General features: G+C 37.5%; 2 protein-coding genes across 2 annotated transcripts in view; one reads left to right on the top strand and one right to left on the bottom strand.

The window, feature by feature from the left end:
* The window catches only part of LOC146465230 (blastula protease 10-like), a 532,877-nt gene that overhangs the window by 395,383 nt on the left and 123,583 nt on the right, over positions 1–13,911 (bottom strand). The gene's annotated exons all lie outside the window — the stretch shown is intronic.
* LOC146465246 (uncharacterized) lies at positions 3,642–5,674 on the top strand. The gene is made up of 2 exons (XM_085128788.1): positions 3,642–3,802; positions 3,833–5,674. Exons 1-2 carry the CDS (start codon positions 3,663–3,665, stop codon positions 5,670–5,672), a joined length of 1,980 nt encoding a protein of 659 aa, XP_084984914.1. The 5' UTR covers positions 3,642–3,662; the 3' UTR covers positions 5,673–5,674.

The following is a 13,911-nucleotide window of genomic DNA, read 5'->3' as shown; positions in this document are numbered from 1 at the left end:
ACATGGCGTCTTTTATGACCAGATAAGCAAAGTCAGGCTGACAAAGAACGATAAAGAACAAGAAAAACGACTTTCCTCTGCCGAACAGCGAACGGAAAAGGAAGCCTAACTACGCTACAATCTACAATCCTGGCCAAAAATAATGGGACGATTTGCAAAATTAATCACGAACTGTTCCCTGTGTAAAAATTGGTAAACGTTACTGACACTTTTAGCAATGTAAACGGACTGAAGTTGTCCTTCATCCTGTCGATAACTAATTTTGTGGCTCGACAAAAATTGGCAGTGCTAATTTTTAAACCAAAGCAAAACCAAAATAAAAAGATAAAATAATACAAAAATGAAAGTTTTAAAGATTATTTCGCTTAAATACGAGATTTTCCATGGTTAAAATCCTTTAAAAAATAACTAAGTTTCCAGTAGTTTGCTTACACTTCATCATGAAGGTTCCGTTGTCAGTGTTTCCTCTGTAATCACACGTTTGCTTGTTTGTTTGTTTGTTGTTGTTTTTTTTGTTGTTGTTGTTCTGTTTTGTTTGTTTTTTGTACATAAATACACGTTATGATGTTTTAAATGAAGTGTTAATGGTGGAATTAAGTTATGAGCGCGGCAAAATGTAGTTCAAAATAGTTTTTTTCAGAATTAGCTTCCACGTTTCAAGTTGTTCATGATTGTTCAGAGCTTCCATTCCGTTGTGTCGTTCACGCAGCGATTCAATTCCCTCACGAACTTTTCTTTGCCTTAGACCCATTTCTATGCTCACAATCTTGGCATCCTTCTCCCCCCAGTCGCTAGAACTCTGTTATAAACAAGAAATAGTTGTCCTTAAATAAATTAACATTTGAGGACTGGAACACCACTGCTTTCATGGGCAATAAAGTCCCTTCTCTCAAAGTGAAGATTCTGTTCTGTTTAATTCAATTCAGTAATTACAGCGAAAGTCACTCACAAGTTGATTTTTCTTGAACGTCACTCGAAACAGATCCGAGTGCTTCAAGCAAGGATGGAAGCATTCTCTTAAATGAAATCCATCTAAGACATCCCTTCCTCTACGTGTATGTATCCATCCATCCACCCATCCATTCACACATTACAGTAACCATTCATTTATTCATCCGAGCATCCCGATTCGTTCATTGTTCGCTCGTTCATTTATTCATTCATTCATTCATTCATTCATTCATTCATTCATTCATTCATTCATTCATTCATTCATTCAAGCCAGCACGAAGCGTTTACAACTTATAACACATTATAACAAGTAACGACCCTAAAGTTATCTGTAGAAAGCTGGTTTAAAACCTAAAACGTACTATTCTCTGACTCCAGGGATGTGACGATTTCCTGATTAAACAGCAACAGGTTCAGTTAAAAAATATCTTGCTACCTAATTCAATTCCTCAAGTGAGATTATATAATAATAGCGCAGTAATTCCTAGATGTAATATCTATTGCATTGCTTGTTGACAGTAAAACCATTTTTATCAGGGAATAGTTTAAAAAAATATCCTGTCAATACAAGATCTCTTAGACAATACCGGTCAACCAATGTCCTACCAAGAATTTACGAATAAGTATTCCTGTAAAACTAACTTTCTCCAATATTTATCAAGTTATTAGCGCTATTCCAAAGCAAAATCAACGAAGCCAATTAATAAAGAGTTATATTCTGATAATAATCTTAGTCTACAATTAAATGAATCGATAACTCTATACCTGAACAAAATCAAGACTAGCGACTTCTATAGGTTATTATGCACGAAAACCCACACAACAGGTCATTCTGTCATTCTGGACCACAGAGATGGAGCAAAGATCTTTCCTTGGATGAAGATAAATGGTAATAAATATTTACCTCCCTAAAAACTGTCTGTAGAGAGACCAAATTAAAGGAATTTCAGTATAAACTAATCCACCAAATTGTGGTCACCAAAAAGGAGCTTCACCGCCATGGAATCAAGGAAGATGATGAATGTATATATTGTGGTGAAAAAGACTCTATTGACCATACTTTTAGAGATTGTCATTTCGTCAAGATTTTCATTCAACGGGTCATCAACTGGTTCATTATAGAAAACAAAATCAAGTTCAATCCATCTAGCGAAGAAAGACTGTTCGGCATCCTCTCGGACTTACATGAAAAGGTACTAGTAAGGAAATTCAATTATACCATGTTATTTATGAGATACTATATTTACACCAACAAACTACACAACAAACCAATTCTCCTCCAAGACTTCGTTGATAAATTGATAATTAAATACAGAATTGAAATGCCACAAAGTAGATATGAAAAATGACCCCTCTGACTTGATCAATGGAACTTATTACCTCTTACGTTTTTTCTTTTTTCTATTTTTGTTTTTGGTGGTTTTCTTTATTTTATTTTATTTTTTTTTTTTTGGTTTTATTTTTTTGTTTGTGTGGGTGTGTGTGTGGGTGTGTGAGGGGAGGGGGATAGGGAGAGCGAAGTACAAAGGATAAGAATGGGGTGTGTTAAAATAGCGTAACATTAAAAAAGAATGGGTGTGTTAAAATAGCGTAACATTCAGCCTGTTATTTAGCAATTATAATGTTGTAATGTAAAATGTAGTTTTTGCTTGTTGCGTTGTTGAAATAAAAAAATCTATTGCATTACTTTCTCTGTCCTTGTATGTGTCTCTTGTGAATTTGTTCTATCTTGCTGACCTGAAATTTATTTTCATTTAATGCAACAACAACAACAACAACAAGCCTTATTTGCATGACTATAACAAATACAGTATTGCAAAAGCTACTCATAACTAATTATTGATTCGTTGACTAATTCTTAAGAAAACTTAAAATAAAATAAAATAATAATTAAAAAATAAAAGAAATAAATAAATAAATGAAGTAACTGAAGTCTTTGCTTATTTTAAACTATTCATACAGTAGAAGTAATCATTCCGGAGAGACGTTTATCTCTCAATTCGAAGCAGGAGGAAACAAATGAAGTTAATTGAGTGTTTGTAAAATCAGTCAGTTGAGTTCATTATATGCGATAGTAAAGTTCTTTTGCTATTAGTCGTGGAAATGGAAGGCTAGGTTCTATTTTAATATAGAACATATCTCTTAAAGAAGAGTAGCTTGGGTAATCTAATAAAAAGTGAATTTCATCTTCAATGGCTTTACAGTTGCAAACATTTCACACCCTTTCACTATGGGGTACGTTGTCGTATCTTCCTGTTTCAATCAAAGCTTGTGGCCGCTTATTCTTAGTTTCACTTATGCTTTCCTAGAAGCGTTATTCGTTGTCATATCTAGGTAAGCAGAGGGGCCATAAGTTTTTTTTCTCTTTTTTTTTTTGAGTGTTGTATATGAAGGCCCGTTCTGGTCAAAATAAAGCATTTAATTTCCACTTGTCATTAAATTAATTTTTTCACTGTTTGTAATTAATATTATGTACGTCTACAATTATTTTTGTCTAAGGCCAAATAGTTTAACTGCTATTAATTAATTTTTTTGTACTTCATAATTATTTTTTCTAAGGAGGAGTTAATTTTATGTTCCTCATGATTATTTTTGTTAATTTTTTCTGAAGTGAGCAAAATAAATTTGTTGAACGTAGGAATTATGTTTGTGCTTTTTTTTTCCAACAAGCCTTTTTCGGCCGTGCAATTGCCATGTGCTGACAAAGAAACATGGCGGGTAACAACAACTCTGACAACTCAGATTCTGTTATTCGCATTCAGTCAATTGCACAAACAGCAATAAGCCAGATCAATCACCTTGTTTCCCTAGTTGAGCAGAGAGGCACAGCGGCAATCGCTGAGAACGTTTCGTTAACGGAACAGCGATCATTAATTGCAAGTGAAAGTCAGGCAAGTTCGTCTTGTATCGAGCCGCAGAGATCGACTCCCAGAGCTGGCACGGGTAACGCTTTGGAGGAATTAGGGAGGCGGTTCCCTACACTTTCGAGAGGGACAGGAGCCAGCAGGGCTAGGAATTCTTCAACCGGAAGGTACGAAAGATCTTGTACTTCTCGACCTTATCCAAGTATAAGACGCTCTGCTGGTCGACCATTGGCGTCTGAAGTGGTTTCAAAAGATGCTATTATACTGGAAATTGGGAGTGAAAAGGTACCAAACAAATCCGAGAAGCCCGAATTGAAAAGCTCTGGGAGAATTATCTCAGGTTTTGACATCAACAGAAAATGGGACGCCAAAACACTGCACAAAGAATTGTCGACATTGCTGACTGGTGAATTGGAGGGAATGTATTTCGAAATTGCTAAGAACTGTGGCGGCACTTTGCTAAGACTGAGTCTCCCACGAGGCAAGGAAATTGATTCTAAACTTCTACTCAAATCTATCGCTCCGTCTGGGTGTTTGTATTTAAGACTATTAGAAGAGCTCCCTGCATCCATGTTGGATCGTAGTGATACACTTCTAGAAGCTTCTCCCTTTGATCTTGAAGTAGAAAGAACTGACGTCGTCTGCTCAAGTGATGCTGCAAGTGGTGAAGACAACCTGCTCATCGATTTGACACAACAAACTCCTTTGTATACTTCTCACGTGGGCAGCAGATTGTCTGAACAAAACTTGCACACCAGTACAGATCTCTCTGAAACAAATGCAGGATCAGTACTCTCTGTAAGTGACAGTCAATCGACATTGAATTCTTTTAATATCAACTCCATTATCAGTCATGTGAAAGCCCAAGGTGTGAGTGACCCTGTAGAAGTGTTAAAATTTCTACAAAAAGAGATTGTCACCGGCAGACAGTTAGAAGTCACGAATTGCGATGAAACTATTGAAGGAGAAACAAATTACATTACTGTTGACAGGGACAGAATACTGCAAACAACATTTAGTGAATTGCAGTACATTACAAACTACAGATTGACATTTCAGGTTGACTTCATGGGAGAAGAATGTGTAGATCAGGGTGGACCACATAAAGACTGGATACGACTAATGAACCAAGCCATTAAAGAAAAATACTTTGACCAAGGCTTGAGGCCACTATTAGCACAAGGTTACTTTTTTGTTGGAATTATGATGGCAGTTGCCATTCTCCAAAATGGGCAACTGCCTGTTTTTGTAGAGGAGAGCATTTTGCAGCAAATTGTCTCTTCTAAAGAATGTTCTGATCCATGTGTTCGCCAAATTCGACAAGGGCTAGAAGAACTTGGAATGCTGTCAGCTTTACAGCAGCTGCCGATGCTTGTTTATCTCCCGAGACCTCAAGCTCAGCATAAAATGAGTGTCACAATGCTGCTGCAGATTTTGAAGCCTCAGTTTTCAGAGGAGGGGTCCAATGCACTAAAAAAAGAGAAAGAAATTTATCAATTCTTTGTCAAATACGTTCGAGAAGTGGCAGCTTCCAGGAGGGTGTGTGGGGAGACTACCCTGAATTTGAGTCACATCCTTCAGTTTGCCACTGCTTCAGCAGAGGAGCCAGTCCTTGGGTTGAAGCTTGCACCATCATTGGAGTTCATACTACCCACAGAAATCAAAGCTACGAGTCATCAAGCATCAAGTGAAGAGGAACACCCATCTGTGGAGGGCGGCTTTCTGCCTTTAGCTCATACCTGTACTAATGTTCTTGAGTTACCAAGACCAACAAATCAAATTCCGTTACCTCCCATAGAGAGATTATTTGCTTTGTATGACTTAGCATTCTCACAGCCTTTCTTTGGAAAGAATTAAATTGCTTTCATTCAGACTCCATTTTGACTCTGAACTGATAAGAAAACATTAACTTTGGCAAGTTGAGTTGTTTCAGGGTTGAAAGGAAAAAAAATCCCTATGTAGAAAACCTGAACTTCATTCACATGTTGCACATTAGTTTTCATTTCAATAGTGACACAAGAACTAAAAAACTGAAATTGCAATTTGAAAGAAGTGGAATGGTACAACTTCAAAAGATAAGGGGTTCATTGATGTTACATGTACTTGACATTTTAATTGGATTGGATATATCCTTTTTAAATTTCATGTAGACCAAGTGTTTCTATAGAGTTGAAACATGCCTATAAATATATGAATATATAGCGGATGTTGGATTGTTAGCTTATGTATCAATGACAGCACTGTCATCAACATTACGTCACCTTGATATTAGAATTTTGAGCTTTTATTAAGATGGTGAATAGTTAATCCAGCCTGCATTTTTTGTAATTTTCTATATTCATATATTAATGGCACTTTTGTAGCCTTTGTTTATGTATGCTCCTGCTCTTTCTATTGGCAATTCGAGTTATCTGAGGTGCATGACAATTAGAATTCAAGAGCTACTCAAATGCTTGTTGCCTTTTACAATTACTGTTAGGTTACTGTTAGTTAAATACAATAGAATTAATACATGTCAAGTTTTCTGTGACTTGTACTGCTATTCTAGATGTCATTTGTTATTTTGAATGGCTCTTACCATCTTGGTATAGATATTCTGTCTCATGAAAAAATCTGTAACGATATTCAGCTTCTGAGTTGAATTTGTATATGTTTCAACTGAAGGAAGACTTCTGAATTAAGCAATAATGAACAAATCCCTTAGAGATGGACATGCGGCGTCAAGCAATGGTCAACATTTATCATCAGTTTGGGGTGACATGGGATGAGGGTGGTGGAAGTACATTCAGTCTACTTCAGGTCCACATGGGGCTTTATTGTTCATCTTAAATTACCAGTAAATAAATCATGATCAAAATCCCTTTTTTGGTGATCATGTTTTACATAAGATAGTCTTTTAGTTGTCCCTTAGCATTTTAGTGAGAATTCTAATCACACCCAATAAATTACTTTCCGCTCACTCCCTAGGAAACACTATACATTAATTTTATTATGGCCCCGAGGGAAACAGTTAGCTTTGTTTTCCTGAGAGCCCTGATGTTTCCCTCAACTTTGTCTCAGGAAACATCAGGATTCAGGGAAAACAAAACTAACTAGTTTCCCTCGGGACCCTACATTAAGTGCTTTGTTGTATATTTAGACTTTCCCCTCAACAATCACAGCAAAACAAACAGCAAACAACAGTTGTTGGATACAATTCCGCAGTTGTCGCCCTCTCAGTAACTGAGAGGGCAACAACTGCAGAATTGTTGGATACAATTCCGCAGTTGTCGCCCTCTCAGTAACTGAGAGGGCAACAACTGCAGAATTGTATCCCGGTCGGGATACATTTGTATTTGATCAGGGGCACATGACCAAGAATCAACCAATCACAGTGCTCATTTTGTTGAGTGAAAGTCTAGGTATACAACAATTTAAGTTATCCGTACATTCCTGTGGCCTACTTCATCTACATATATGTCACTTATGGAACAAAATATATCATGTAGACTGAAGAGAAATATTTTTGTTACAGTTGTTGCTTGATTCTTTAGGCTTCAAGAGTCTTAACTAGATATTAGAGACCTGTTAATAATTTCAACGCACTGCAAGTAAATATGCTTTCCGCTGTTTCAATCGTTTGACAGAGGGTCTGGAAGCTGTGAAATCTGTCCATCTGAAAGGTTGATTAATGGTTGGGAAACATCTACTTGGTAATCTTCATCTTCCACTGCTAGGACGCCATTTGGATCAACTCCAAAGTGTTCAATTTCAGTTTCGCTCAATGCAGTATGCCCAGAATGCAAGTTCTCCAGCATATCCCCCTCCCACATTTGCAGTGGTGATTGGTTTCTATCAGTTGATACTGGCCGATTATTCATTTGCCTGACAAGCTCCTCGAGAGAATTTTGTATTCTCGGAATGTAGACATGGTGCAGGCTGAAAATGTGTACATCGTTTAGAACATCTATAAGTTACCTTCACCTTCTAGCTCTCCAAAAATGCGAGAACAGAATACCAACACACCAGAATAAACATCACGATGTCTCCTCTCAACCCTGAATTATGGACCGAAGATCCAGTAATGATGCTGCCTCTTCCTGGTCCACGATGTTGTATCATGTAAGCAGCAACATGATAATTCTCCATACCGTAGTCAGAACGCACCCTTGTGGGTAATCCCCATGTCGTCACCGCATTCTGAAACAAGGAAAGCACTGTTTCTGCTTTATTATTGTTCCGACAAGCAGCATACAAAATTAACCTCGTCTTCCCATCAATACAGACGTGCGTTATAAGCTTATATCTGATTAATTTGTGCCCTGAATCTATATACCATAGACTATTGGGAGTGGGTACATAACACTTTCGGCGATGAATGGCTATTCTCCAGCGTAAAGCAGTTCCAACAGGATCGACACGTCGTAGACACTCGGTGATTCTCCATCTTTGAACGTTCAAGCCTCGACCTCTCAGTGCACCTATAAATCTTCTTCTCCCAATGTTAGGAGTAAGGAGTCCTGTACTTGAATTGCCGGTTATACTTCTGTAAATTTCATCCAGTTCATCGTCTGATATATCTGAAAAGGAAGAATCCTTCAAATCAAATTCTTCACGTCGCCGGTGAAGGGTTGAAACGCTGACCTGGAGAATGCCAGCAATTGCTTCCCAAGAAAAATAAAGTGATCGCAAATGCTCAAGTTGTTCTTTCGTTATTTCATAGCGCTTACGACCTCGTCCTGTTTGTGAAAGATACATTGGTGCTGAGTAAGATATATCAAGGGCATCGTGAAAGTCTGCATTGTCATGGCTTTCAATCAGACTAGCCAGTAATGCAATTAGCTGGGTCAATGAATGCTTCAAGTTCTGAACAGGATCTTGAAGCACAACTGATGAAATACCGGTTGCATTTCCAACACCGTTCGTTATGTCACTCATCAGGAAGGTCAACGTAACCGATGCATCCAGTAAACGATGCCTTGATTCACTTACAATCTCTGCAGTTAAGACCTGTTCACTGGCGAAAAGATTCAGAACGCTCTTGAGATTCTGCAGAAAAAGTGCGAAACCGCGTATATTTCTGTCTCGTAACACCACTCGACGTGACCTGTGTTCACGAGCCGCCATGTTTGTTGCACATGGCAATTGCACGGCCGCAAAGGCTTGTTGGAAAAAAGCACAAAAATAATTCCTACGTTCAACAAATTTATTTTGCTCACTTCAGAAAAAAATTAACAAAAATAATCATGAGGAACATAAAATTAATTCCTCCTTAGAAAAAAATAATTATGAAGTACAAAAAAATTAATTAATAGCAGTTAAACCATTTGGCCTTAGACAAAAATAATTTCAGACGTACATAATATTAATTACAAACAGTGAAAAAATTAATTTACTGACAAGTGGAAATTACATGCTTTATTTTGACCAGAACGGGCCTTCATAAGTCTCACTGCAATGGCTTTTGTGTGGGCGAAAATTTAGTTGTGGAGAACATAACCAGTGCTCATTCCTCTTGCTCTATGGCCTGACATAACTAATCAATGACACCAATGTAATCAATGGGTAATCAATTAGTGACTCAGTTGATTACTCACTGAAAATTGTGACGGCAGCCTTCCTAAGCCCTAGCAATAATTTTGTTGTTGTTGTTGTTGTATTTGTCGTTGAAAAAGTGCCACTGCAATGAAAATCTCATTATCTACATTATTCCTATTTTAATTTTCAATAATCATTGGCAATACTCAATGAGTAATCAACTGTCGTTACTCTATGATTACCCCCTGATTACTCGATCATTGATGTCATTGATCATTGACTAGTTATGTCTGGCTATACTTCATTGTATTTCCCTTTACTTAATTTGTACCATTCCAGGGAAATCTAAACAGCGGTGAGTTATTAATTCTTTCAACGTTTTCTGTCATGTAGATAGACTTGGCATGACTGATACATTTTGAAATTAACTTTCAGTATTTTTAAAACGATAACTCTGGCAAAAGGCTCAGACATTTGACATGCCATCAGCAAATGATTTCTTCAATTGCTTTCTTTTTCTCTTCTTAATTTAAAGCCACAGACGCGCCCCTGTCGGTGAAGAACCAAATTCTTAATGCGCGTACTTTTGAAAGTCGCCCATGTGAGCCCATATTCGGAGCACTGATATAAACTGAGACGCCTTGCTTCAATGAACCAATTCAATCCAAAGCGCCTCAGTTTTATTGTTATTTATATGAAAGTGGACTCGATAATGACCCAAATTCCTTAAAGGTAGCCCCAGTGGACATTAGAGATTTCTTTGATCCATCTACATGTAGCAACAAAGTAGTGTCATTGGCATGATAAGATGATAAGATGATAAATAGTTTATTAAATCACTTCGCAGCCTCACGGCTGAATTATGTAGATTTTACAATTGAACTATAATAATAAAACAATAATATAATAATCAATAGATAATAAGATTGAAATTTAGAAATATTTGAAAATACTTTATGGTGGCTCGTTGGCATAGTGCCATTCCCAACAACTCCTTTGATGTTGGGCTCAGTTGGAAGTTACCCTGGCCCCTTCATCCCGAAAAAGACCTGGGGCCCGTTTCTCGAAAGTCCCGGTACCTTACCGGGCCAGTTAAGTATACTTTTAAATGTTTTTTGTCGATTACAAAACGATTACAGACATGGTACCTCGCCAATGTCTTCATAGATTAATAAGGTTTTAAAATTAAGTCAGTATTCAAAGCTAACAAAAATTGACTTCTGTTTAGAAACATTTGTCACTAAATTACTTATCTGGCCCGGTAAGTTACCGGGTCTTTCGAGAAACGGGGCCCTGGCCTCAGTTGTTCAAAGAGTGGATAGCTTTATCCACTGGATAAGTCACTATCCAGCGGAGCAGATGTACTCCAAGTAATGCTTTTGTAAAGTTTTCCACACAATCCCGGCCATACTTAAATTCGACATAAGCTTCTCTATCCACAAATCATGGGACTATCAGGGAAATCTTGCACACATTTCATCTGCCGGATATCGACCTATCCAGTGAATAAAATTATCCACTCTTTGAGCAACTGGGACCTGACCTTTATGCTACCCACGAGTCACCTATACTTATAGTTAACAATTATTTACCGAAGTGGAGGTGAATAGTGATCGATATTTACCGAGCCGCGAAGCGGCGAGGTAAATAGTTCTTTTAGTATATACCACACAAGCTGAATAACTAGAGGACCAAAACATTCCTTTATTTTTGACAGTATACCGACAAGTGCGACAAATGTTGGGAAATTTTAAAATCTCGCGCTCCACGTGGTAAGCCCGTAGAAAGTTCCATCTCGCCTTCTTGCGAACAAATAAAAAATTTAGTTGCTAAGGTGTCATTTCTTCAATTGTTGTGTGAAATTCGTCTTGTTGTTTAGTTGAAACCATGCTGCAAAACATTAGAAGTTTCATTGTTTACATTTTGATTAAAATGCTCCGCAGTTTTCGTAAACAATGCATTGTTTTTTCGTTTTTCGCCTTAGAATATGAGTTTGGAAAGATTAAACAACTTACCATTTAATGCTGTCAAACTATAATTTGTTGCCTTTTTTGTATTTTTTGTAACAGCTCCCTTGTTTATCAAAATAATTTGCTCTTAAGTGACCGTGGCGCAACGAGAAGCCATCTTGTTTCTCTTTGGCTGCTCGGAGGTGAATAGTACTTGGCTAATCATCTCCGATCTAGCCAATCAGCGCGCGCGAAAGGCACTCTTCACTTGTGTGGTTTATAAGGGTATATACTAATACTTATTATATTTACAATTCAAACAATACTGTTTTACACTGATCTTAATAACTTACAATACTTATAATATCACAATCACTTTACGATCAACAACACTAAACAAAACAGGATGGACTTGGGGAAATTTGAGAAGTTTTTTTTCAATCCAGACGATACATGGCTATCATTTACGATACAATGAAAAATGCAATGAATTGAGAATTGGGAGTTGTTTGTTTAGTTTTAAAGGAAGAGAGCAAAAAAGCTCGGCAAATTTCCTATTTTGGGGAGCTGCTCGCGGGTTTTCTTTTCTTTGTTTTCTCTTGATGAATTATTGATGAGTTTGAGAATGTTTTATAAAACGATTCGTCACCTACGGTACAAGTTAATCAAGAAAATTAGCTCCTTTCGTACTCTTAACTTTAAGGGAAGTTTGCCATTAACGTTTTTACCCGCTAAACTGCTAAGCAGGTTATGTCACCTAGGAGATATGTTTTGTGGTTCCTTGCATTTAATAGTTTTCGAGGTTTTTGCAAGTTTCAGTAAGGAAAAGTGAACAAACCTATTGCCTCGCATCTTACTCCAATTATGTATGCAATACAGTTGCACTTAAACTTCTTCACATAATCAACACAAGTTCCGCCATTCAAACATGGGTAACTGGAACATTCGTTCATTTCTAAGGCAACAAAATTAGAGCAGATTCATCGTCGACCCATAGACCACCTTGTCTTACACAAAAAGGGGACTGGGATCGGGATCAGTAGTGCTGGGAGGGGATTAGAGATCAAGTTTCCCGACAGAAAATCAAAACATAAAATGACAAAATACAGTTTAATTCCGCCGCGCAGGGGGAGGGGCCGGGGGGTCCTGGGGCTCCTCACTATCTGTAAAAAAATTAATTAAGTAATAGACATCAGAACTGGAGCAACATATCCTACAACATCCCTGGATAGGGCTATTAAAAGGCGCATATAATTCGAAGCTATTGACGTGATACTGAATGCTTTTGACCTGCGTTTTAACCAGCCATGGTATGTCATGTATGTAGCCGTATGCAACAATGTAGTCTTTTTTATCAAAGTTCTTAAATCTGAAGACTTTTCCACGGAGCTACAATTTTTTGAAACGAATTATGCCGATCATGTAGTCTCCGACGCGTTGAAAGCGCAACTGGCAATTTTTAAAGTTTCGATGAATGGTTGTGATATTACATGTTTCGATAACATTCTTGACAAATTGAAGGAGTTAAAGGAACCTCAGAAAAGCATGACAAATGAAGTTGTCACGATCTTCAAGTTTTAAAGTGAAGGACATTTGCCGCCCCTGAAGAAGGTTAGTATTGTCTAACCGAAATTTTGGGTAATAAAATTATTTTAGCTGTCCGATCAGCCTTGCATTTAATTTTACGTTTCATTCAATATTGCTGATCCCGATCTACACAAAGATCCGGCTACCCTTTGCTGCTGTTTGTACAAGTGGTCCCTGCACTATTCAAGTGTTACCTAAGGAAGTAACACGCAGATGAATGACCACACGAAGCAACAGGACACCCAGACTTACGGAATTCAATGTCTTCCTAGGATTCCACTAACTCAGGAAAACAAACGAAAGGCAATATTTTTCGTAGGGGTGCGTTCTTTCATTCCTATTTATCAGCCATTTATAAGGGAAATGCGCTATTTGGGGTCAAATACTTGGGGGAAAAAAAGACTTTCTCTTCAGACTAGGATCTATTGTATAAAGAAAATTGAAAGAACTAGCTCAAGGATGTAGTGATTTTCATCAGTAAGTACTGACAATATTTTTGTAAAATGTAATCTCTAACCCACCCAACCCCCTACCCCCAACACTCCTAACAAGCTTGCCTGCGCCCGCAAACGAATACACGAATAAATAAATTATCTGGATTTAAGCAAGGAAAAAAAGAACGTAACTAAAGGTATCGTTATCTTAATTGTTGTCGTTGCCTTGGGTATACCTGTTTAGCAAACAACCGGCTCAAACTTGTGCGACGAGCAACCAGAGAATCGTGCTAAGATGGTCTTTGGAACTGTCTTTTACAGCATATTATAAGGTTAGAACATTTCAAAATGTTTTTCTATGTGCTTATTTTAACCTAATATGGGTCAAGACATGTACACGGACAAAACTTTATGTCTGACCCGCAACTTCAAAGTTTACCGCGGAGGGTCAAATATTTGCATTTTTAACGGACTTTGAAAAGCTCTCGCGTCGCTCTTAATCATTTGCCCAAAGAAATTATCCAGGAATCTATAGACCATCCTTATAACATTCAACCACCAGAAGCTTAATCGATTTGTAGGTTTAATTAATTTTATTTACGAAATATT

Source organism: Pavona decussata, unplaced genomic scaffold (assembly GCF_977016875.1).
Source record: "Pavona decussata unplaced genomic scaffold, jaPavDecu1.1 SCAFFOLD_156, whole genome shotgun sequence".
Taxonomy (NCBI): domain Eukaryota; kingdom Metazoa; phylum Cnidaria; class Anthozoa; order Scleractinia; family Agariciidae; genus Pavona; species Pavona decussata.
The sequence above is the reverse complement of the archived record's forward strand: the minus strand, read 5'-3'. Positions and strand labels throughout refer to the sequence as shown.

Excerpts from the sequence above, each read along its gene's own strand:
- LOC146465246 (XM_085128788.1), top strand. The coding sequence starts at position 3,663 with ATGGCGGGTAACAACAACTCTGACAACTCAGATTCTGTTATTCGCATT. Across the intron at positions 3,803-3,832 it reads GCAATCGCTGAGAACGTTTC|TGAAAGTCAGGCAAGTTCGT; the intron begins GTTAACGGAACA and ends ATTAATTGCAAG.